Below are 24,515 nucleotides of genomic sequence, written 5' to 3' on the forward strand. Positions count from 1 at the left end.
CAACGGTTGAATGAAGGGGCTGTTCTCATCCGTAGGATCATCTCTGTAGCTGTCAAAGGCTGCATGGTTGCGCCCGCACGAGCAATCCCGACGGGAAGAGGGCAGGTGTGCCCGCGCTGCTGTGCCTCTCTCTGCCCCCCTCCCAGAAGAGGCCCTCCCTTTCCTGGCAGCCCCCACCCAGGCCCCAGGTGTGTGCGTGTGTGTGTTGGGGAGGGGCTCTGAATAGCTTTGCAGCACCTCCCCAGGCGCCTGCCAAAGCCTAAACTCTCCCCCCAACCATAAGGTCCCTCTCCACCCCCTCCCCCACAAGGCCGACTGAAGAACCCAGACGTGGCGGCTGATCATTAACCGCCCTGCTGCGCCAGCGGCGCTGCGGACAGCTTTTTCACCTTGACACTGTGGAGCCCCATTGGCCTGGGGCCCTTAGGCCGGAAGACTGAGCGGCAGAGACCGCAGGACTCCCGGGTCCCTGCGCTGAGGCTGTCGGGCTGTGTGATGACAAGGAGAGGGCACGGCGGGCAGGCCTGGGTGTTCCAGCAGGCTGCTGGGTCCCTCCGCGTAAAAGGTGCGCGTGCTGGAGGGCGGGGGACCCCCTTGCTAGCTTCCTCCGCCTGAGCCTGACCTAAGCCCCATCCGCCACCTCCTGGCTGCATCTCGCGGGGGGCCGCCTCGGCTCCTCCCCAGGCCGGCGCCCCTGCCCGGGCGGGCCAAGCGTCGGTCCCCGCCCCGCTCTGTTAGGCCCGCGCGGCCGGGGGACTTTGGAGACGGAGAGGAAGCGCGGCGGGGCGGGGAGGTGGGGGTGTGTCGGAAGGCGGCGGCCGCCGGGTTTTATAATCCGCAGAGCCCGCAGGCTTAGCGCGGGAGACTGGACAGCACCTCGCACAGCACCAGACCATGGGGGCCGCGTCGCGCCGTCCGGGGCCCGGGCCGCGGCTGCCGCTCCTGCCTCTGCAGCTGCTGCTGCTGTTGCTGCTGCTCCTGTCGCCGCCGTCGCCGCCCGCGGCCCTGGCGCTGGCCCCCGAACTGCAGCCCGGAGACTTTTCCGCTGATGAGGCTGGGGCGCAGCTCTTCGTGCAGAGCTTCAACCCTAAAGCCGAGCAGGTGCTGTACCAGAGCACGGTGGCCAGCTGGGCGCACGACACCAACATCACCGAGGAGAATGCGCGGCGCCAGGTGGGCGCGCGGGCCCGGGGCGGGGGCGGGGCCCGGGCGCCCAATCACAGGCCTGGGGCCCGCCGGTGGGGGGCGGGGAGTCACCGCGGGGCGCGGGGCGCGTGCCCTGGGCTGGGGGCCGTGGAGACCGAGTGGGGCCCGCGAGCCCCCACACACCCCACTCCCACCGCGCTCCATCAGACCGGAGGGAGGCCGCCTAGCGCGGTGCTGGGCACCGGGTCCGGGCCAATACAGGAACCGAACGGATGAGGCGGGCTCCGCTGAGACCGAGTTCGCTTGGGTGGCAGCGCCCAGGGATGACCCGGAGCTGGGTCAGCAGCAGTCTTCGCTCAGGATGCCGGCTCTGCTCCAGGACCTCGTCGTCTCCCGCCGCAGCCAGCCCGCCTCTCACTGTTCCTGTCGCTGCTCATCCCTGAGGCTTCTCCCCGTCCATCCCCTACCTCTCTTCTGGCCCCCTTTCTGCTCTACCGCTCCCCTGAGGCAGAGTCCCTCAGTCCCTGACCCCAGGGCCCAGGGGGAGGAAGTAGGGCCCCCGGAAGCTCCAGTTTTCAGAAGCCCTTGGCCTTCCTCTCCTCGCCCAGCACCAAGGCCTCCCCATATACAAGTCCCTGCCCTTCCGGTGCCCACAGGAGGAAGCATCCCTACTCAACCAAGAGTTTGCAGAGGTCTGGGGCCAGAAGGCCAAGGAACTGTACGACCCAATCTGGCAGAACTTCACTGACCCAATACTGCGAAGAGTCCTCAGTGGCGTGCGCATCCTGGGTCCTGCCAACCTGCCCCTGGAGAAGCGGCAGCAGGTGGGGCCAGGGGACTTGAGGGTAGAGGCAAGAAGTGGCCTGGGTACCTACCACCGCCCAACCGAGGTGGGGAGGGGAACCTGGGAGGGAGGGACTCTGGGATCTGCAGGGGAAACCAGTGTAAGCACAGAATGGCTTCCTGAAGTATTGATTTTTCTTGGAGATGTGATGGGAAGTTGTTTTGTATTAAAGCAAGTATCATGGAGTAGAAAGCAAAATGCAAGTAAACAGTAAAAGACAAAACAGGACTTTTCAGAATTTCTCCCTAGGCGGGTTTGGTTTATAGGTTTCCTTAGAAAGACTGAGGACTGAGAAGGCATCAAAGCCAGTAGGGCAGGGGATTTGCCCTCCCTGCCAGGTGGGAGCCCACTCCTGACTCAGGACACTTTGTCTCCACCTCCACTGGCTGCTTCTGTTGGAGAGGGAATTGGTGTACTGGTGATCAGAAGTGCTCTTGGTTCCACTGAGTGGCCTGGCCAAGCCACATCCCCTCTCTGGACCTTCTTTTCCTTCTAGTGAAAAGAGACGGTGGTCGGGGAATCTTGGGGCTGTTCATCACTAACATGGTCTCAACTCCAATTTTCTAGTATAACTCTCTGCAAAGCAACATGAACAGGATCTTCTCCACTGCCAAGGTCTGCTACCCCCGCAGGAATGACACCTGCTGGTCCCTCGACCCAGGTACGACCTTGTCTCTACAGTGCCTCTCTGCTGGGGCTTCCTAGGCCTTCCCATCACCTTGAACCCAAGATGATGGCACCAGTGGAGAGAGTGGGTAAACCCAAAGACACTGACCTCCAACTGAGGTGGGACTGTCAGGTGTCCCCACATGCCTGCTTTTCCTGGCAAACTGACTTTCAGAACCTCCAGCCCATGGGCCATCCCCACCCCTCTGTGTACTTTGGCTTCTCCCGTTGTTCCTCCTGACTGCGTTGGGTTATTCAGTTTTTTTTCCCCCTTTAGGGGTCCTCTCAGTCTCCAAAAGAGCTCTCCATAGGCCTTAGACCCCTCCAGACTTCCACTTATACCATCCACCTCTCTCCCTATGCCCCACCCCCATTTACTAGGCAGCCTTGAGGTCAGCCACTCCATCCAATGAGCCGCGGAGGGTCTGTCTAAGTTTCCGCCTCTGGATGTCCTCTTTGCGTCAACCACCTTAGATCATCATTTCCCTGAAGACGAGGGCCCTGCCTGGGTGCTTGCTTCATCCGGCTCCCAGCCCCATCCCGTCCATCTTATAGGTTGCCCTTGGCTTTGGGGATATCATGATGTTGAGGAAGCAGGTGGAAATGGAGAGGACCAGTGTGGGAGCTCTGATGAAGGCTGATCCCGACCTCAGCATGGAAGTCTTCTAACCCTGCTCGCTTGTGTCTCAGACCTCATGCACATCCTGGCCGTCTCTCGGAACTACGGCCTGCTGCTCTACATCTGGGAGGGCTGGCACGATGCCGTGGGCGTCCCGCTGAAACCCCTGTTCGAGGAATTCACTGCCCTCAGCAATGAGGCCCACAAGAAGGATGGTGAGCACACCCCACCCCCACCCCCACCCTGCCGTTGTGCGGGTGCTGTTGTACCCAGCTTGCAAGGTGCTCTCCCCATCCACTGTCTCCACTGAGCCCCAACCCCTGAGGCAGACAGAGCAGCTGTTGGGATGACTGCAGATACTGGCCAAAGGTCACACAGACAGCGGATGGCGGAAGCAGGCGGGACCCCCACCTGCCTTCCCCCAGAATGCTATCTTGCCCTCACACCACCCCTCCTACCTGCCCCTCCTGGCACTCCTCCCCTCCCTAGCATTCATCTTTGCCTCTTGGCTCTCCAGGATCTGGTTAGCTGGAGTTCGGCCCCTAGTTAGAAAACTGTGGATTATCAACCCCTAAGCCATCCCTTCCATTAGTTGACAGATATACAGGCTCTGAGCCAGGAGAGTGGCTAAGTGGGGGCTGGGGGGCAGAGGCGCCAGAGCCTCCGGCCTGAGCTGCATCCCAACGCTGCCTGCTGCTAGGCTTCTCAGACACGGGGGACTACTGGCGCTCCTGGTACGAGGCGCCCACCTTCGTGGAGGATCTGGAGCGCCTCTACAGTCAGTTAGAGCCCCTCTACCTGAACCTCCACGCCTACGTCCGCCGCATGCTGCACCATCGCTACGGGGACAGATACATCAACCTCCGGGGACCCATCCCTGCTCACCTGCTGGGTAAGGACCTGGCCATGCCTCCACATGCCCCAAGGATCATCCTCACCGCGTCTCCCATTTCAGAGCACCACACTGTACCCTCCCCCATGCACGAGCAGCTTGCCCAACACCTTCATAAAGCAGGTGATCCTTCTCGTGATCATTCCTGCTTTCCAGATGGGGACCCTGAGGCTTAGGGCAGGTGAGTGACTTGGCAGAGCACAGAGAGCTAGTAAAAGGCGGAGCTGGGAGCCACAGTGAGGGCTTGGACCCCAGGTCCAGTGGAGGAGGAAGAAGAATCATAGCATATGCCCCAGAAAAGCCATCCCTGTGGCCCTGCCTCAGGCTCAGAAGGCAGGGATCCCACCGCTATCAGAAAGGGCCCCGACAGCCTCCTGGGCCCCTGGGTACACGGAGCACTTGGGACTGTGAGTGGGACTGATGTGGAGACGACCGGCCTCCTGGCCTCAGCCCAGGTGTCTGGCTGCTGTGGGCCTGGGAGCTGCCCAGTGCCAGGCTTGGGGAGGCAGGCACTGGCTGGGCAGGGAGCCGTGTTCTCCAGCTCCCCTCCTTTGTCCAGGGGACATGTGGGCCCAGAGCTGGGACAACATCTACGACATGGTGGTGCCTTTCCCTGACAAGCCCAATCTTGACGTTACCACTACTATGGTGCAGCAGGTAGGCCAGGGAGGGGACAGCAAGAGGGAAACAGGGGAAGAGGGGTGGGAAGGAGCCGTGTGAGGGAGATGGGTCAGGTAGGACCTCAGTCTCTCCCTTTCTACAGAGAAGCAGCCTGAAGTGTGTGTGTAAGTGGAAAGTTGGGGTGTAGGTCCTCAATGAGGTGCCAGCCCCTCTCTCCAGCCCCCACTGTTGGGGTGTGAGGAGTCCACTTTGCTTATCCACTATGGTTATGAGGGTCCCCACCTCTGGATGAGGAAGTCACAGAGCAGAGATGCCCTTCATGGGCAGGGAGCTGACCTGTGTGGGGGACCCTAGACCTGTTCCAGGGCAGCCACAGCGAGCGGCTGGTGGCCGCCCCTGACGTGCACCGGCACCCCACCAGGGCTGGAACGCTACACACATGTTCCGGGTGGCCGAGGAGTTCTTCACCTCCCTGGGGCTCCTTCCCATGCCTCCTGAGTTCTGGGCAGAGTCCATGCTGGAGAAACCGAATGATGGGCGTGAGGTGGTGTGCCATGCCTCTGCCTGGGACTTCTACAACCGGAAGGACTTCAGGTCTGGACCCAGGGCTGCAAGGGGTCAAGGGCTCTGGGAAGGGCTGGCAGCCTGAGCACAGAAAATCTGATTCCCGGGTCCACCTTCCCCACAGCCCCCCCACTGGCTGGGGGGCCGGTCTATCCCGGGCCGCTGTCAGGCCACTGTCCTTCAGCAGCTGATAGGCAGTCAGCTCTGCACCTCGGAAGGAAGTGGGCTGGGGCAGGGCAGAGGCTCTGTGCGTTTCCACCAGCTCCTGGAGCCCCAGGACCACCCTCTCCCCACGTGCTGGTCCCTGCCCCGCCCTGTCCTTCACCCTCGCCCTCTCCCTGCCCCAGGATCAAGCAGTGCACACGGGTCGCAATGGACCAGCTGTCCACAGTGCACCACGAGATGGGCCACGTTCAGTACTACCTGCAGTACAAGGACCAGCCCATCTCCCTGCGCCAAGGTGCCAACCCTGGCTTCCACGAGGCCATCGGGGATGTGCTGGCGCTCTCTGTCTCCACTCCTGCACACCTTCACAAAATCGGCCTGCTGGACCGCGTGGTCAATGACACAGGTATGGGGGCGCGGAGGGCCCAGCCCCACCCAGGCCCACTCCACCCAGCAGCAGGGTGCACACTTACCCCTGCTCCCATTCACCCTTCTCATTTCTGCCTCACTGCCCCAGGTCAGGCAGGTTTGGGGGTTCACTTGGTGCCTCACAGCTCACCCTGAGTCCCAACTCAACACTGCCCAAGGACCCTCTGCCGAGCAGGGCCCCACAGTCTGGAAGGCCAGCCTTCCCTTCTCTGCGTCTGCCCAGCCAGCCCTCCCGCTGTCTCCTCCCAGGCCCACCTGATCCTCGCTGGACTCCCATTTCTCCTCTGACCCCTCTCATCTCCTCTCCCAACAGAAAGCGACATCAATTACTTGTTAAAGATGGCACTGGAAAAAATTGCCTTCCTGCCCTTTGGCTACTTGGTGGACCAGTGGCGCTGGGGGGTCTTTAGTGGACGCACTCCACCTTCCCGCTACAACTTTGACTGGTGGTATCTCCGGTGAGCTAACAGGGATCCGAAAAGGCCTCACCCCAAATGGCCCCCGGAGCGAGCAGGAACCTCCTGCCTCCACCAGTCCGGGTCTCCTCCTCTCCAACCATGTCCCCATCCTGTCCCCTGCCACCACCCCCACCCCTGCTTTCTTCTTTCCTGCTAAAAATGCCCTCCTCCAGGAATCCTTCCCCAACTTGCCAGGATGCAGAAGGGATAGCCAAGTGGGGATGCCTGCTTACCAGCCTTTTCTGCAAAAGCTAAACCAGCCCGTAGGCAATACTTAGGTCCTAAGATGATTTAACCATCCTCTTTTAGAACCAAGTATCAGGGCATCTGTCCTCCAGTTATCCGAAATGAAACCCACTTTGATGCCGGAGCTAAGTTTCATATCCCACATATGACACCATACATCAGGTACTATTGTCCCCACCCAGGTCTGTCATACCTTTAGTCCCCTTCCCTCTGCTCCTGTGATCCTGCCCCCACCCATTCCCAGGGATTATCCCCACATTCTTCCCTGGAATTTGGCTGAGCCAGGCTTGGTTCTCCCCAGGCAGCCCCTGGTCCAGCCTTGGCCCTGTGGGAAGCTGGATGGTGCCTGGGCAAGGGCCCCCTTCCAGCCCCCAACGCCTGCCCTGTGCCTGCAGGTACTTTGTGAGTTTTGTCCTGCAGTTCCAGTTCCATCAAGCCCTGTGCGAGGAGGCAGGCCACCAGGGCCCACTGCACCAGTGTGACATCTACCAGTCCACCAAAGCAGGGGACAAGCTCCGGTATGTGGGAGGAGATGGAGGGCAAGTGGGAGGGTGGGGGAGAAGCCGGGAGGGCATGTCTGGAAGGCCACTAGCTGCTCCTGTGACTGCACCACAGGGCAAACCTGATGGGGGGGGCTTCTTTCCTCCCTACCCCCTCCTTTCTTTCTCTCATCCAATTTATTGAGTGGGCCCAGATCTGAGTCCCTGGGGGCGGCTGGCTTGGGACCTCACTCCCCAAGGGGCAGACGAATGTCCCTCACCCCCTTTATAGAAATCCTAGGTCCCAGAGTCTTAATGCCACTGTTCTAGCAGAGGGGCAAAAGTGGCCGGAGAGTTAGGTCAGGTGGGCCAGTAGTGGACACCGGCCTGAGTGCCCCATGTCCATGGTGCCCACTCTGCCTGGCAGGGAGGTGCTGAGGGCAGGCTCCTCGCGGCCCTGGCAGGAGGTGCTGAAGGACATGATCGGCTCAGAGGCCCTGGATGCTCAGCCACTGCTCAACTACTTCCAGCCGATTAGCCAGTGGCTGCAGGAGCAGAACCAGCGGAACGGCGAGGTCCTGGGCTGGCCAGAATATCAGTGGCAGCCACCGATGCCCAACAATTACCCAGAGGACATTGGTAAAGCTCTGAGTGAGGGTGGGGAGGGCCCTAAGGCACATTCTCTGGGCTCTGGACCTCAGGCCCCCAGCCAGGTCCTGATCAGCTCCTCCTGGCAGGCCCTGATGCCCATCTCTGGAGGGCCAGGCAGCCCCTTAGCCCCTCAGTAGGGCCCTGGAGTGGCAGATGGGGCTGTCTTTCCCTCAGCATGTTAGAGAGGGTGTGCTCAGATCTGAGGTCCCCTGGGGCAGGCTGACCAGTCACACTGCTCTATGAGGTCATGCGCTAGGCTCCACTCTTATTGGCCAGGGGGTGGTGGCTGTAGGGCTCTTCTCTCCTGCGGCCATGGGCCAAGGTTGGGCTGCTTCAGGACTGCCCAGCCTCCTCTTCCTCTTCCTGCTCTGCTGGGGGCACCCCCCGCTGGTCCCCAGCCAGAAGGTCACCCACCAGGTGACACTCAGCCACAGAACAACCAGCCAGGCAACAACCAGAAACCAGACAACTCACCAGGCAACAGCCAGCAGCCAGATAACCCAGAGCCCAAGTGGGACCAGTGCGGGGGATGGGGCAGGGCCTCGAGGGGGCAGGGATTTGGGGGGGAAGGTGGGGGTAAGGCAGGGGGACAGCGACTCAGGCCAATGGCAGGAGAGGTCAAGGGGAGGTCTGTCTGTTTCCCTTCACTCTGTCCCACAGTCCTGGTGACCGATGAGGTCACGGCCAGCAATTTTTTGGAGGAGTATGATGAGAAAACCCAGGTGGTGTGGAATGAATATGCGGAGGCCAACTGGGACTACAACACCAACATCAGCACGGAGACCAGCAAGATCCTGGTAGGGGTCCACCGCACGCCCAGAGTGGCGCATGCCCACCCCAGCGCTCACACAGAGCCCTGTGTGCCCCTCTACCCCGGGCCCAACCATCCAAAACTGGAGGCAGTGCAGGCCACCCTCCACACCCCTGTTGCCTCAGCACAGGGAGGCCCTCAGAATTTGTGAAAAATCCGGATAGAGTATTTAAAACAATTTTCACCTTCAGTTTGGGGCATATACTCAACACCTAGACAAGCAGTCTCTCGTTGACAATCAATTGGTTGTTGGTGAAGGAATAACTTGTATACAAATGAGTGATGCTGAAGTCCATTTTTAAGAAGATAGAAAGCTCCCATTTGTCACCATAGCCAGGGCTGCCCTCCCTCCCCCCCCATTCGCTACCTCTGTGGGGAGCGGAGCTTATCCAAGGTGAGCCACAGGGAGGGGAAAGAATGTTTCCTGAAGACGCCGTGTGCTGGCTGCTGTTCTCTGGCACTCTGTGTCCGTTGCTTCATCTCTTCCTCAACAGCCTCGAAAAACCGACAATCATATTCCCATTTCACAGAGGGGGCCTTGGCTCGGAGCAGAGGCCGGCCACAGTGCTAACATCAAGCTGCCTCCATCCTGACGGCCTTTAAGATAAGGGGGAGGGGCTAGGCTCCCCCCACCCCGCAAGGGTTCCCCCCCAGCAGGATGTGTCTGAGGGCATCTGTTGAGGGGCCTCTCCAAAGCTCCGGAGCCTCACAGCCTGGTTCCCCTCACCCACCCCCTCTGCCTTCAGCTGCAGAAAAACATACAGATGGCAAACCACACCTTAGCGTTCGGCACCCGGGCCAGGCGGTTCGACGTGACCTACTTCCAAAACACCACCCTGAAGCGGATGATACTCAAGATTCAGGACCTCGAGCGGGCAGCGCTGCCTGAAAAGGAGCTGGAGGAGGTGTGTGGCTTTGGGGGAGGCAGGGAGCGGAGGGTCCAAGGCCAGGATCAGGTCCCACTCGGGGCAGCGAGCTCAGTACAGGCTCTGGCCTTCGTGCTGCTGTCTCTTGCCCGCTTTGTCAAGCTGTGACATCTGCCATGTCAACACATACCTGCAGAATTACTGAGAAGGCAGCGCCACTGGGAACAGGTGCCCCCAGGTCCACAGCACCCCCCATCCACACACACACTGTGAGGGGCTGGGGTGGAGCAGGCAGCAGAGGGGTGCAGCTCACTGCCTCTCTCCTTCCCCCTGCAGTATAACCAGATCCTGCTGGACATGGAGACCACTTACAGCGTGGCCTCCGTGTGCCACGCCAACGGCACTTGTCTGCAACTGGAGCCCGGTGAGCAGGAGTGGGGAAGGAGCCGGAGGGGATGGAGGAGACTGGGGGCGGCGGCAGTGTTCGAGGTGCTGGCCGGTGAAAAGGGGGTTAGGGGCTCCTAATTTGTGGGGTCAGCATGCCTGGGGAAACTTGCTCCCCCAATTTCCACCAGGGGGGCTTCTCTGCCCCACTTAGAACCAGCACTGACTTCCTCTCTGGCCTAACCCGCTGCCCGCCCGTGGGTGTGCCCATTCACTCCCTCAAGGACCCCTCTGGGACCTCCTCGTCTCTCTTTTTGTCCCTGTACTCAGCCCTTGAGGGCAGCACAGGCTCCAGTTCATGGTTTTAGGATTTGGACTCCAAATCGGGACAGGAACTCCAGGCACTCCTCCTCCGTGCTCCTTTCTCGATCCTCTCCATTACTTCCCTGCCTTCTCTGGCCCCTCCCTTGCCGTCCAGAAACTGAAGGCACAGCCCTAGAACCCCCTGCCATGGTCTGGACTGTGCCCCACTTCACCCCCTCGACTGCCACTTCTTGCTGGAAAGAGTGGACTTGGCCCCTGTCTCTTGCCACACTGGCGGGTCCTTCTTACCTTCTCCCCTTTGAAAGAGCTCACCCTGGACACCCCAGTACCTGCACACAGCCAGACACCCCCTCCCTCCTGGCCCACCCCTCCCAGGCTTGGGGAGCTGACGCATAAACATTATCGCTGAGGAATCTCCACCCAGAAATAGTCTCTTCCTGGCCTTCTGCCCAACTCCCACGCTAGAACAATGACAAATAGAAGGGGAAATGGAAAATAAACAAGAGAGAGAATCAGTGTTCATGGGACGGGGCTTGTCCAGTGGGTTGTGCATGTGGGTATGCACGCAAATGTACGCACCCATGTGGTGTGTGTGTGTGTGTGTGTGTGTGTGTGTGTGTATCTGCGTGCATTTACAGAGGAGAGCACTAAGGGGAACATAGCCCTCATCCTCCTCCCCCCCCATCAATTAGCCTCTTAATCTAGGGCTGGGCCGTCCGGTCACTGCACTGTCATTAGTGAAAATAAGAAACACCCACAAACGCAGAACGCGCACACTGGCAGGGGGCAGGTGTGAAATTCTCAAAGTATAGTTTTTTCCAAATGTGTACTTTCTCTGTGAGAAGTATTATTGTGTAGCGAGGCAGATGATGCAGCGTGGACAACCGCAAGTGGCGGCTGAAACCGACCGGCCGGGGCCAGGGCAGGGAGGGACCCACCCTGGAGCTCACGCCATCCTCAGCCCAGCTCTGTGGCCTGTGTGTCAGCTCCGCATGGCCCGTGCCGTGCAGGCCTCACACGCGGCAGCTCCGACAGGCCACAAGCCCAGGCTCTCTGGCTCCCTGACGATGCGGTGATTTCACTCAGTCCAGTTTGATTCCAGTCCGTGGGAGACGCCCCACACCCTGTGGGGACATGGAAATGATCAGGGGACGCTCCCCACTCAGGGACCTCATGTTCCCCTTTGATTTGGACTCCCCTGTGAGGGCCGGCATTGTCCCCACTTAATAATTAGGGAAAGAGGGTCCCTGTGACTTGCAAGGTAATTTTAGGGCCCATGAGGGACTAGAACAAAAACTCAGGTCTTGTGACCTTCAGGCCATTTCTCCCAGGCAGGGGCCCAGCTCAGCCATGGGAACCAGCCATGTCACCTACTGCTCATGTGAAAAGGAGCACAGTGAAAGCCTGCAATGGCCTGATATGGTGTTCCTGCAGTGCCACCCTGTAGGCCACGTAGAAAGGACACCCCCTTTCCCCCTTTTCACTGGACTTGCTGCCTGGGCAGGCTTATTGCTGCTCTGAACTTCTGTGACTGAGTTCACCTTAGAGAGAGGTGGCAGGTAGGCTGAGAGCTGGGGGCTCAAGCCAGTCACCACCCTCCATCCCCAGATATTACAACTCTGATGGCCACAAACCGGAAATACGAAGATCTGTTGTGGGCATGGAAGACCTGGCGAGACAAGGTGGGAAGATCCATCCTCCCTTCTTTCCCGAAATATGTGGAACTCTCCAATAAGGCTGCCCAGCTCAATGGTGAGTCCCTCGGGCTGGTATCACTGGCTTTCTGGTCCCAGCCCCCCTGGGACCCTCAGAGAGATTCTCACAAACCCTCAGCCCAGAGAGGAAGGTCCCTGGAGGAGGTGGTGGTGGCGGGCTGCTCAGGGGATGGTCAGGTGTTTGGAGAGCCAAGGTGTGTCCCCTCTACAGGCTACATAGACGCAGGCGACTCGTGGAGATCTATGTACGAGATGCCAACCCTGGAGCAAGACCTGGAGCAACTCTTCCAGGAGCTTCAGCCGCTCTACCTGAACCTGCACGCCTATGTGCGCCGGGCCCTGCACCGCCACTATGGGCCGCAGCACATCCACCTGGAGGGCCCCATCCCGGCTCATCTGCTGGGTGAGGGCAGGCTCTGAGCCTTCAGGTGGAGGCAAAGACAGATGCCAGCGTGAGGGAGGGTGGGGCCAGCGCTAGCAGGAGCTAGCGCCAGCGAGAGCAGAAGGCAAGCGGGGAAGGGTTTGCTGATGGCACTTCAGGTGGGAGAGTAGAAAGGCTTGAGCCAGTGGAGGACGTGTTGCCACAGCTGGAGTGGGTGGGGCTGAGGTCAGGGAGGAGAGCTAGCATTTGGTGCCATGCTTGCCACAGATTCACGTGGTACAAGTCACCATTGGTGGGACAGTGGAGAGAGTTCATAATCTTGCCACAGGGAGCCCACATTACCCATCACAGCTCAAGGCAGTGTGATACGGAGGGTGAGGGAAGGGGCTGGGGGTGGGAGTGGAGGCCTACCCAGGGGCGGGGGGTGTGAGCGAAGCCTTGAAAGATGAGAGATTACGGCAGGTGGGAAAGTCGGGGCAGGGAGCGGAAGGGCAGACTCAACGTGCAGTCTGGGGGAGCTAGGAGACCAGAGAAGAACCTTGAGAGTGTAGATCCACCTCAACTTTGGGGCCCTCTTTTTTCAGGGCTTATAAATTCAAGTGCCCTGAGCACATGGAATAGGCAGTGAAAGACGGTAAGGGATGGTAGGGACCAGAGAGGAGTAGAGGCTACCAGGTTCCTGTCCCTGTTGGACCATCAGGAACATGTCAATGTGAGCAGAAAGGGCCACAGACTATTTATAAATCATGGGTGAGACCCCAGAAGCTAGTCTGGCTTTGGGTCTAGTTCCCACTCAACCGCGAGGGTCTTTGCAACTGAGGAGGCCTGTCCTCGACCCCCCTCTGGTGAGACCAAAGAACATTAAAGTGGAGAGATATCAGCTTGATGACTGAGAGGCACAAACCTTGGGGGGAAGCCATGTGTCCAGGGGGCCTGAGGGGCTGGGGTAGAGCTGGGCTCAGAACTCAGGCCCTGGGGTTGGAGCGGCCAGGCCCTGGCTCCCTCACACCCTCTCTTTCTCTCTCTCCCTCACTCTTACTGCGGTGTACTTCAGACTCCACCTGATGTCACTTCAAGCTTAAGCTCCTTTGACTATGAAAGATTCTCTACCCCAAATCTATTTCTGGACTGTTCCACTCATTCTGAATATCTTCCTATTCTCCATTCCCGGAGAACTGGGTCCTGATCACGTACCACGTGCAAAGGCATCAACCTCTCCTGAAGGCAGCCGGGACCGCATAAACCAGCCTCAGGCAACGTGGAGGGGACACGGGAGTGGCTGGGCAGAAGGCACCTGACTCCCTGCCTTTAAGCCCCAGACCCCTCACTCAGGAGCCCTGGGCCCTGGGCGGGCTCCTTGACTCTCAGTAAGTGGCGGCCACGTGCGACAAGCCCTTGTTGCTGTTGCTGTCCCAGGGACCTGAGGCTTCTGCGTTTGTACACAGCTGCTGGTCACACTGGTCCCCACTGCTCAGAGGCCATCTTGACTCCTTGATGGGCAGGCAGGAAGGGGATTACCCGTGAGCCAGAAAAGTAATGACCTTGTGGGCTGGATGTTTAGGCTGAAGACAATGTATGTTAAGTGCCCAGCACAATTCACAGACAGAGGAAAGATGTTACGATCAGCAGGACTGGGGTCTGATCCCCCTCCCCACATGGTGGTGCTGAACCTGAGAAATAACACCCATCTCTCCCATCTCCACCATTTCTTCCCCTCCCCGCCTCCAGGGAACATGTGGGCACAGAGCTGGGCCAACATCTATGACTTGGTGGCTCCCTTCCCTTCAGCCCCCAAGATGGATGCCACAGAGGCCATGATAAAGCAGGTTTGCACCTGTCCTCTCCTTCACACCTGCTCCTCCAGGGGGCCCCAGGCCACAGGAGAAGGAAAGGGAGGGTCCACCCCAGGAGGAGGGGGGCCTCTGAACCAGTTCCTTCCAGCTTGGCCCTCTTCCAGTACCTCCCCACCTATGACACGCAGTCTGCCCCCACAGTCCCCACTTTGGGCAGAGCTCCCTCTGTTTACAGGGCTGGACTCCCAAAAGGATGTTTGAGGAAGCGAACAATTTCTTCACCTCCTTGGGGCTTCTGCCTGTGCCCCCCGAGTTCTGGAACAAGTCGATGCTGGAGAAGCCAACCGATGGACGGGAGGTGGTGTGCCATGCCTCCGCCTGGGACTTCTACAATGGCAAGGACTTCAGGTGTGTCCAGGTTGCAGCCAGGGGACCTTATCCTGAGCCCACAGATAAGGGGATGAGCTAAATATAGGCTCCACTGCTGGCCCCTCTCAGCCAGAGCGAGCAAAAGCCGGTACAGAGCGAGGGTTAGGATGGAAGGTCAAGAGTATGGGGCCTGGCCTCAGCTTGGCCACTGGCTTTTGGCAGGAGAAACTCATCTACCAGGTGAGGGTTTTTTCAAATGCCAGCTAGCTCCACCAGCCCGGTCAGTTGTCAGAGCCCAAGACCCCAGTCCTGGGTGTGTGCACCCTGTGAGCTGCCCAGCCTTCTCTCACTCCAGGTGGGCCCTGCACACAGCTAGCTCTCTCCTCGGGTGCATGTGCCTTAACACAGGTGGACACATGAGGACATGGGTGACTTCACACAGATCCACCCTCACTGAACAGGGGCTCAGAAGGTGTCTTCACCAAAGGATAACACTTCAGTTATCTGTTGCTACATAACAAACCTCCCCAACACTTAGTGGTATGAACACAACTTTATGAGTCAGCCAACACAGTGGAAATGGCTTGGCCCTGCCCTGCAGTGACAGAGACCATGGCTGGGGGAGCTCTGATGGCTGAAGACGGCTGGGATGGTGTAGTGGAGCCGTCGGTCTGTGGCCTTGGTTCTAGCTGTTGGTTTGGCTCCTCAGTTTCCCTCCATGTGGCACATGCTGGGGCTGGAATGTTCAGGTTGACTCCCACATTGTGTCCCTGGGCTGGGGCAGCTGGAGGGGGTCAATGCGCTCCATGCCAGCTTGGGCTTCCTCACAGTATGGCAGTCTGACAGTGAGATTTCTTACCTGGTTGCATCCCCAAAGCAAAAGCAGAAACGGCCAGTCTCTTAAAGGTTAAATCCAAAACGAGCAGAGTCACTTCTGCCAGATTTTGTTGGCTGAAGCCTGTCCAACCTAGATTCAAGAGAGGGGACAGAGGACCTCAGCTTTTGGGAGGGAGAGTGGCAAAAAGGATCCGTGGCAGCTTATGAGAAAAGTGGACCCAGAGAGCCTGGAAAAAGCCAGACAGGGTTCACAGGCCCACTGGCCCTAGGCCCTTCCTTCAAGGGCTACAGCTATAGAGTGGGGTACAGAGAGAATCAAGGAGGTGAGAGCTATTTTGGGGGGTCCTTCCTTGTATGGGGGAGTCATAGGAAAAGGTGGATAGACCCCGAGCCTCAGGATGCTGGGTGGCTCTTGCCTTCCCAACAGAATGGCAGGAAAATGGGGTCAATGGACCCCAAAGACTCTGCTTGGATCCCAGGAGAACTTTGCTGGCTCACAAAAGACAATGAGGAAAGATGGAGAGAAAGGCAGAAGCTCTGGCCAGAATGGCTCTGTGGATGTCGCTTCAGACCTGGCTGTAGAAACCCAGGGGCCAATGTGCTTGCTGCGGTTGGACACGCAGGCTGCAGAACAGCCCAGACGCTGGTGTCTCCTCAGGGAGCCTGAGTCTTGGGAGAGCCAAAACATGCCCAAGAAACTGCAGGAACCACATTCTAGCAAGTCCTGCACTGGCCATAAAGGAGTGTCCCAGGGTCTCCAGAGCAAGCACTTCGCACAGTCGGAAAGCAACGTGGCCACGTGGGCTGGAGCTAGTCAGAAAAGCTGCGGCAGAGGAATCCCCTCAACGACCACACTGTAGGGGCTTCTGAGCCCCAGATCCCCTCTTTCTCAGGCTCACTCCATACCTCCTCCTGGTTTTCTTTCCCATGATGCTGGGTTCTCTACTTTCCGCAGTGATGGAGGTCTGCTCTGTATGCAGTGCAGTGTCAGGTCCTCAGGGTTCCTCACTGGCCCCTTTCACACCCTCTCTCCATCCCTGTGTTCCCAGGATCAAGCAGTGCACCACTGTGAACATGGAGGAGCTGGTGGTGGCCCACCATGAAATGGGCCACATACAGTATTTCATGCAGTACAAGGACTTGCCTGTGACCTTCCGGGAGGGTGCCAACCCTGGCTTTCACGAAGCCATTGGGGACGTGCTGGCCCTCTCGGTGTCTACCCCTAAGCACCTGCACACCATCAATCTGTTGCCTAGCGACGGTGGCAGCTATGGTGAGAGAAGAACAGGAGATCCTGGCGGGCAGAGGGACCAGGAAGGGGTGGCAAGCTTGTGATGTGGGGAGAGGGGACTGAGTGGCCCACAGGCAGAGGTTGGGACAGAGCAATGGGGAATAACGGGGCCGACAGCAGAGTGAGCCGGGAGGTTGGAACCCACAGGCCACCCCAAGAGGCAGGTCACAGGAGCCAAAAAGACACAGCTCACTCCCCCCTCCACCCATCGCACACCCACCCCCGCGAGCTGCCTAGACGTGGTGGGAGGCAGGTGCGGGCCTGACTGCAGGCTTCCTTCCCTTGGCAGAGCAAGATATCAACTTCCTGATGAAGATAGCCCTCGACAAGATCGCCTTTATCCCCTTCAGCTACCTTGTGGACCAGTGGCGCTGGAGGGTGTTTGATGGAAGCATCACCAAGGAGAACTACAACCGGGAGTGGTGGAGCCTCAGGTTCTAGAACATTCCTGCGTGGGTCTGGGTCAGGAAGAGGGACTCCGAGATGGGTGTCTGTGTGTGCACATGGCAAGTGTGTCTGTGTCTGTGGTCTGAGTGTGTGCGTGCACCTGTGCACATGGGTCTTTGTGTGTGTGATGGGGTGTGTAGGGGTGATTGTGCACGGAGACACAGCACTCCAGAGTTCAGGGTGCCCAGTGTAGTCCCAGGTGCAAGGACCACCCTTTGAGTCAAAAATGCCAACCCCGTCTGGCTCGGTTCTCCTCAGACCCCTCTCCAACCTGTCTTCCACCTTGACAGGCTGAAGTACCAGGGCCTCTGCCCACCAGTGGCCAGGTCTCAAGGTGACTTCGACCCCGGGGCCAAGTTCCACATTCCTTCAAATGTCCCTTATATCAGGTAACAAGGGAAAGGGAGGAGGCCGCTCAGTGTTCAAACTGCTTTCACTGCCACATCTGGTCGGGATGACTGGGGTGAGGGGGTAGCTGGCTGCACTGCATACTCACCTGCACCACTCACCTGCAACCAAGGCTGGCCATTGTCTTGTTTTCTTGATATGGGAGCGTCTACACTGTGGATGATTGAAAACAGAAATCCTACCCCGAGTAGCTACTGGTTATAAGACCTTGGTTAGGTTGTTAACATATTAACCATGGCCCATGGCTAGATCATGGCTGAGTGAGCCCTGTTGCTTTCTTTTTTTAACAAGATTATGATTCCTTTACTATACGCATCAAACATGTTGCCTGTGATACAATTTGAGTTGAACCTGGATGACCTCATGCACGCTGACACTGGGGTTAGAGACCCAGTTAGATTGGAAGGCTGTGTTGATAGGGGCATGGGGTCGTGGGCTTGGGGTCCGACGGAACTGGGTTCGAATCTTGTCTACACACCTTTTGTTCCTTAAGCATGCTCCTCAATGTCTGTGTCATTCCCTCACCTGTGAAAACTCATTTCACGGGTCTGTTACAAACGTTAACTTCCAAGCACACCATCTAATACATAGCGGGCTTGGGAAACAGTGGCCACAACCCACTGTTATTAAATCACTGTCTGAAATGACGTGCACGAACACACCAGTGCCGTGAGTCACGCAGCTGCAGCGTGAAGGTGTCCAGAGCATCCCGTGTCCCTCTCCGGGCTGTAGGCTAAGTGGGGACTTGCAGGGTCTGCAGTCCTCCTGAAAGCCAGGGGTCTGGGAAGGCCTTGGGTGGGGCTCCTGATGACCTTGGGCTGCAGGTGGCCCAGGCTTCCCATGAGGCAAACGCAGAGGGCAGTGAGGGCTCTGGCTCTGTCCAGCCCTCGCCTCCTGTGCGCCCTAAAAGCCCAATGATGGAGAGCCCGTGTGCCCGCCCTTTCATCCAGCACCCAGCATAATGTCAGCACATAGTCAAGGTCTAATAAGTAAGTGTGGGGTGGGTGAATTGTGTCCTCCAGGGTCCAGGAAGGGAAAGAAAGCCTGCTCCATTGCTCCAGAGAGGAAATTTAAGGATACCTAGGAACAGGCTTGGCCTTAACAGTGTGCCAGGGTGACCCATAGGAAGAGCTTCTTACCCTCCTTCTGGACTGGTTTCCAGGCTTCCAAGCTGGCATTCACTTTCACACAGAAGCTAGGCCCACGTGACAGTTAGCTTTTGAGCTTAGCATAGGTAATTCTCCAGGCAGGAGTGGGCAAAGGAGGCTCATTCCTGATTCTGACCAGCAGCCTTGGCAAAGCACTTTTAGGAAACACCAGAAAAGTCAGTGGCACATGGCTTGTGCCCAGCATTCAAAGTGGGAGGCCTGTGCTGTTTGTTTGGGGCATTCAAAACCTCGGCAGACTTAGAGGGGGCTCCAGCTGAACAGCAGATTTCTACCAGGGAATCGCCGCTGCTCTGGGATTAAGGAGATCACTGGGCTGGCTTCCCTGCCGAGATAGCCCTGCCAGATAGACATGACCCTTTGCACAACAGCTGGCCTCTACTTGCATACACCCCAGGGACGGAGACCTCACTGTCTCCAAAGCAGCCTGCCAAACCTCTGAAGGGTACTGCCCTGACCCTCCTCCCCCACGAGGGACCCCAGAGCTGCTCAGCACAGGCCTTCCCGAGATGTGGAGAGAGCCTCAAGGGTGGAGGTGTGGAAGGGGGCCTAGATGACTCTGAAGGCCAGAGTGGGCTTACCGGAGCTTCCTGGCTATAGTGGGAGGCCAGGGCAGGGGGGCTGGGGCGCAGGCTCCTCACCAGCCCCCAAAGCCATGCCTCCCTCCCCTCTAGGTACTTTGTGGGCTTCATCATCCAGTTCCAGTTCCACGAGGCACTGTGTCAGGCGGCTGGCCACAAGGGCCCCTTGCACCAGTGTGACATCTACCAGTCCAAGGAGGCAGGGAAGCGCCTGGCGTGAGTCTTCCTGGCCTGCCTTTGACTGTTTGCCACCCTTTGACCCCTCCACCTTGGGGAGCCCCATGGGGCTCTGCTGGGAATACCTGCCTTTTTGGTGCACTGGCTGGGAACTCCCAGGTGGAGCCTATTTGTCATGATGAGGCTCTCCAGGAGGGAACTAGAACCCCCTGGATGCAGGCCACCCCTCACCTACCCTCACTGTGCCGGGCCCTCCCACACCGGTGTTGAGGCTGGGAGACGGGGTTTGGATGGTGGGTGTTAGGCTGAGGCAGCAAGGGTGGGAGGGGCAGGGAGCCTCCCCATCTGCCCTTCTAACTTGGTTTCCCTTCTCTGGTGCTCCCCAGAGATGCCATGAAGCTGGGCTACAGTAAGCCATGGCCAGAGGCCATGAGGCTGATCACGGGCCAGCCCAACATGTCTGCAGCCGCCATGATGAACTACTTCAAGCCGCTGCTGGACTGGCTTCTCACGGAGAACGGGCGGCATGGGGAGACGCTGGGCTGGCCTCAGTACAACTGGACGCCGGACTCCGGTACCACTCTGCCCCCGCCTCTGCCCCCAGCCGGCCCACAGAGCTCACTCAGGCCAGGTTCCTCCCCAGCCCAGGCAGGTCCGAGTCTGGCCTCGGAGCTAGGGTAGGGAAGCCAGCCGAGATGCCCCCAGCCCTGCCCACCGCCCTGCTCTCCTTGCTTCTCCTGCCCAGCTCACTCAGAAGGCTCCTTCCCGGGCAACGGCCGCGTCAACTTCCTAGGCCTGGACCTAGAGGAGCAGCAGGCCCGAGTGGGCCAGTGGGTCTTGCTCTTCCTGGGCGTCGCACTGCTGGTGGCCACCTTGGGCCTCACCCAGCGGCTCTTCAGCATCCGCCACCACAGGCTCCACCGGCCCCACCATGGGCCCCAGTTCGGCTCCGAGGTAGAACTGAGACACTCCTGAGATGACTGGGCCGTGCTGGCCAGTTAGGGAGTGTCCGCCACTAGACACCAGCATAGGTGCCTGGGGTGGGCCAAAACCCCTCCACCCCTGTCCCTGCTCACCCCAGTGGGCCTTCCTCCTCCTCCTGCCTGGACCCTCTCCCCTTCCGCCTGCTGTCCTGTGCTGAGAATCCGCCCTCCAGACCCAGAACCTCTGTGACCCCTGCCTCCTAGCCCCTGGGCACCAGGCCACCTAACAAGCAGCCCCCTCCCAGTCTCTCTTGAACACAATTAAAGGTCCTGCCCTCCCATCTGAGTCTGTGTCCCTCACCGGGAAGCCAGGGACAGGGTCGGGGATGCTCTCCCACCTCCTGGCAGTCAAGCGAGTCACTTCAATGGGCAACTTCATCCTCCTCCAAGAAGAGCCTGGGAAAATGCCCCAGAGCTCTGGCCTGGGCACCCCCCAGCAGTGCCCACGCCTGCCTTCCCTCCAGCCCAGGCAACCAGCCAATGTCTTGCCTTGGCAGTCAGCCCCTGCCTGTCCCAGGCACCAACCCAGGAGGACTCTGGGAAGCAGGCATTCTGGACTTCCTGCCTCCCACTTCCTTGTGCTGTGGGAGTCCTACCCCAGCCGTTCCCATTAATGGCTAGGTCCCTCGGAAGGAAGGCTCACCTGTGCGAAAGTGCCTTGAGGGCGCAGGACTGGCCCCATGGTCACCTCAAGCCCCTATCTGCACCAGCCCCATGTTCATTGCCTAGTGGACAGAGCCACTTGAGTATTGCCCCCGGGGCCCATGGCCAGGCCCCTTTGCCCGGCTAGGGAGGGGTCCTAAATGCTGGAGCACGGCCACAGGCAGAGCCCGCGCAGGCAGCAGCCGCAGGAGGCTGCCCACGCCCCTCCACCAGTGCACACCCTCAGCCCGAGTCTCCCAGAAGGCCTGTGCGGGTGTGAGCAAGTATCATTTTGAAGAACATGTTTTTATAACTTTTATTTACGTTTATTGTGCAAAGTTTGTAAAATCCACAAACTGAAGAAAATAAAAGCCCTTTCTATTGATACCAAGAGCTAAGAACTGTTGCCGTGGCGGCGTGTCTACCTCTCCAGCCGTCTCTTCTCAGCACGTAGTTAAAGAGGACCACACTGTCCCGAGCTGTTCACCCTCTTTCCAGTTACCACGACCGGCTGCATTTTCAGGTCTGTCAGCGCCAAACCTAGAATCTGGGCAAACGGAAGTTGCTCAGCTTTCCAGGGCCATGGGCTTCCTTCCACGGCCAGCCAGGCCCCCTGAGTCAGGACCCTGGGCCAGGAGCCTCTTCCCAGCTCTGCTGCTGCCTCGGCCCCAGCCAGCCCCAGCCCCTGATGTCTGTCCCCAACATCCTTTAGTGCGCTTTCTGCTCCCCCACCCGCAGCTTCCATGTGTGTGTGTGTGTGTCTATGCTTACGTGTGCATATGTCTGTATGCATGTGTCTCACGTAGACTTAGTTGTATAGGCTGTTCTGTGGGGCAGGATGTGGAGCTGGGGTATTTGGGATATGCAAGAGGGTAGAAGTTTCCAATTACTTGGGACAATGGAATTTATAAACATTCTCTAAATAGTTCCAAGCCTCTCCTTTAATAGGCTTCTTTAATGACCCTCTCCCCAGCCTCATGTTTTGAAAGCTCTTTGTTTGCCAGGCAAAAGTTGTTGTCACCTCCCCCCTTTCCCATCTCTGTGAATGGCAGAGGCCCACGCTGCCCGTGAGAGCCCGTGGGCAGTGTGAGGAGGGCACCGGCACTCACACGCAAAGGCCTGGGCTGCAGAATGAGGGCAAAGGAGCGTACGCTTGTGGTTGCCCGACCAGCCCCACCCACCGGGCCTTCCGAAATACAGAACTTGTTCAGATTCCAGTGACTGCCTTCTTCAGGGAGTGGGGCAAGGCCCAGTCTACCTCAGCGGTGGCAGGAGAGGAGGTACTGACAGCAGGGAGACAGGCCACTTGGGCATTGAGACTATTGGTGGCCTAATGTCAAGCCTGTCCCTATGCTGTGCCTGCCAAGCATCGTCTCCTAGGTGATCAGCTTTTTCTCACGTACAGGGGCCAAAGGAGGTTATGGTTGCTCTACAGTTTCTCTGACCTCCCCACCCCCTCTCAACCCCCACATTGATGGGCAAATGGATAATGAAAATGTGACTATACATACATATATATATATATATATACACCCACACAGACATATATATATACACACACAAATATATATAATTCAGCCCTAAAAAAGAAGGAAATCTTGACATTTGATAAATGGGCTGAGGACATTATCATAAATAAAATGAGTCATACAGAGAAAGACAAATACTATGTGATTTCACTTATACGTGGAGTTAAAAAAAAAAACCTTATAGATGACAGAGAAGAGATTGGTAGTTGCCAGAAGTGGAAGGTGAGAGGGTAGGTGAAGTGGGCGAAGGTGGTCAGGAGGCATGAACTTCTAGTTACAAGACAGACAAGTCCTGGGGTGCAGTGTACGCCACGGCAACTACAGTTACCAAAACAGTGCGATGTTTTGTTACGTTGTCTATATTCTTTTTTTTTACTTTATTTATTTATTTATCTTTAGAGGGTAAGGAGAGAGGGAGAGAAACATCAATGTATGGTTGCCTTTCATGCATCCCCTGCTGGAGGCTCGCCTGCAGGGAACCAGCCTGCAACCCAGGCATGTGCCCTGACTGGGAATCGAACCGAGATCCTCTGGTTCGAAGGCCTGTGCTCAATCCACTGAGCTATACCAGCCAGGGCCGTTGTCTATATTCTTGAAGCAGGAGGAGGGACTTCCCTGAGTTCAGTCAGACAGTTTAACCAGAAGTGTCACTGATTTTTTCCTTCTGTTTCAAATGCATTTTGATTCTAAGAGATCCTATCTGGAGGGTTGTTTCATCAGTGTCTCTGGTAAGGATGTCAGCTCAGGGGAAGGGGTGTGAGGCTGTGGGGGGCTTTGGCCTGAGGCAAGTGAGTGAAGCGGGCCCCTTCTGGGTGTGGAGGGAAGGGAGCCTGAAGAAGGAGCCCCAGGGTGAGATAGATAGGGCTGCTCTACCCAGACGGTGTGTGTCAGGGCCCTGGGCAGTCACCGAAGGCCAGCAGAGAGCTGGGGTCCCAGCAGCTGGTGCTCAAGCCAGGCTCAGGGGCTCATGGACACACCCCCTGAATGGGGGGTGCTGCCACCCCTCCCCAGACTTCCCAGCGCCCTCCACCTTTCCTGACTCCTGACTACAAACTCACAATACCAGGCTCTCCCTGGGGCCACAAGTGTGAGGACAAGGAAAAGGGAGGAAAGTTCTACGAGGCCCGGAGGGTGACCACACGCCATCCCATAACAGAGTAAAAGGCCAGTGGGAACACAGGAGGTCAGGTCAGAAGAACTTGGAGAGATAACTATGCTTCCACACCCCAGAGACTCCAAGATGCCACTCCCACCCATCTGTCAGTCACCCCATCCACCTGTGTGGTCCCGGCCTGTGGAGGGAGGAGTCTCACCAATCCCTGGCCAAGGCCCAAGGGGCCCTCCAGTGCCAGGGAGAAGTGCCCAAGTACAGTGGAACAGGCTCTGGCCTAAAACTCAGGAGCCCTGGTTCTCTTGGCTCTGCCGCTACCTAGCTCTGCGACCCAGGTCACAGAGTTTCACCATTCTGGATCTCCGTCTCCCCCACTGTAAAATGGGGACAGTCGAACCAGAAGGTGGGTGGGACTTTCCAGCTCCAGCATTCCTTAGCTGACCTTTTAGCCCCTGATGTCACAATGTGGAGCCAGGTCGTGACTGGTTTATAGCCTCGCCCAGCTTTCTTGTTCTCTTGGTCACAGGCACAGGATGGACTCGCCCTGGGCCTGCCCTACTTGAGTTCTTCTGTTGCGGGCAGCTCTTGCCACGGCTCAGAACCTAATGTGCACAGGGCTCAGATGGGGCTGGGATCTGCAGGTGCCCGGGACCAGACGAGGGGACCAGGCGAGGAGAGGCTGCTCCCAGGACAGCGGGGTGCCCACCTCTCTCTCTGCAGACAAGCTCCACAGTGACACTGTGGTGGTCGTTGCTGCACTTTTATGAGCACGCAGCCCAGACTGTGTGGAACCAGTTCCTGGAGGCTACCTGGAACTCTGTCACCAACACCACCCAACAAGTCGGGAGCAGGTGGTGTGGTGCCAGTTACCTCCCAGCCCCTCCTCCCCTTGCTCTTCTCAGGGGCCGTGGCAGGATGA

The 24,515-nt window shown here is 58.1% G+C and overlaps 1 protein-coding gene across 2 annotated transcripts; it reads left to right on the forward strand.

Moving 5' to 3' along the window:
* Positions 1–401: 401 nt before the first annotated feature.
* On the forward strand, positions 402–20,595 carry ACE (angiotensin I converting enzyme). Of its 2 annotated transcripts, XM_037069883.1 has the most exons (26): positions 402–565; positions 842–1,173; positions 1,803–1,970; positions 2,558–2,651; positions 3,347–3,490; positions 3,976–4,167; positions 4,727–4,824; positions 5,210–5,382; positions 5,700–5,923; positions 6,260–6,404; positions 6,714–6,812; positions 7,046–7,168; positions 7,557–7,768; positions 8,441–8,577; positions 9,338–9,496; positions 9,794–9,881; positions 11,774–11,917; positions 12,092–12,283; positions 13,991–14,088; positions 14,291–14,463; positions 16,311–16,534; positions 16,842–16,986; positions 17,290–17,388; positions 19,248–19,370; positions 19,718–19,905; positions 20,077–20,595. In XM_037069883.1, the coding sequence occupies exons 1-26, from the start codon at positions 496–498 to the stop codon at positions 20,304–20,306; spliced, it is 4,074 nt and encodes a 1,357-aa protein (XP_036925778.1). In that variant the 5' UTR covers positions 402–495; the 3' UTR covers positions 20,307–20,595. The 2 variants fall into 2 exon arrangements, with proteins under 2 accessions (XP_036925778.1, XP_036925779.1); XM_037069884.1 differs by lacking the exons at positions 402–565; positions 842–1,173; positions 1,803–1,970; ... (8 more) ...; positions 7,046–7,168; positions 7,557–7,768 and adding an exon at positions 8,078–8,300 and having other exon boundaries at positions 8,393–8,577.
* The last annotated feature ends 3,920 nt before the right edge of the window (positions 20,596–24,515 follow it).

This window comes from Sturnira hondurensis, unplaced genomic scaffold (genome assembly GCF_014824575.4).
Source record: "Sturnira hondurensis isolate 20B ecotype Veracruz unplaced genomic scaffold, ASM1482457v3 Scaffold0018728, whole genome shotgun sequence".
NCBI classification, from domain to species: Eukaryota; Metazoa; Chordata; class Mammalia; order Chiroptera; family Phyllostomidae; genus Sturnira; species Sturnira hondurensis.

Coding starts and splice junctions, on each gene's coding strand:
- ACE (XM_037069883.1), top strand. CDS start 496: ATGACAAGGAGAGGGCACGGCGGGCAGGCCTGGGTGTTCCAGCAGGCT. Junction 4,168..4,726: donor CATCCCTGCTCACCTGCTGG/GTAAGGACCTGG, acceptor TCCTTTGTCCAG/GGGACATGTGGGCCCAGAGC. Junction 11,918..12,091: donor TAAGGCTGCCCAGCTCAATG/GTGAGTCCCTCG, acceptor TCCCCTCTACAG/GCTACATAGACGCAGGCGAC.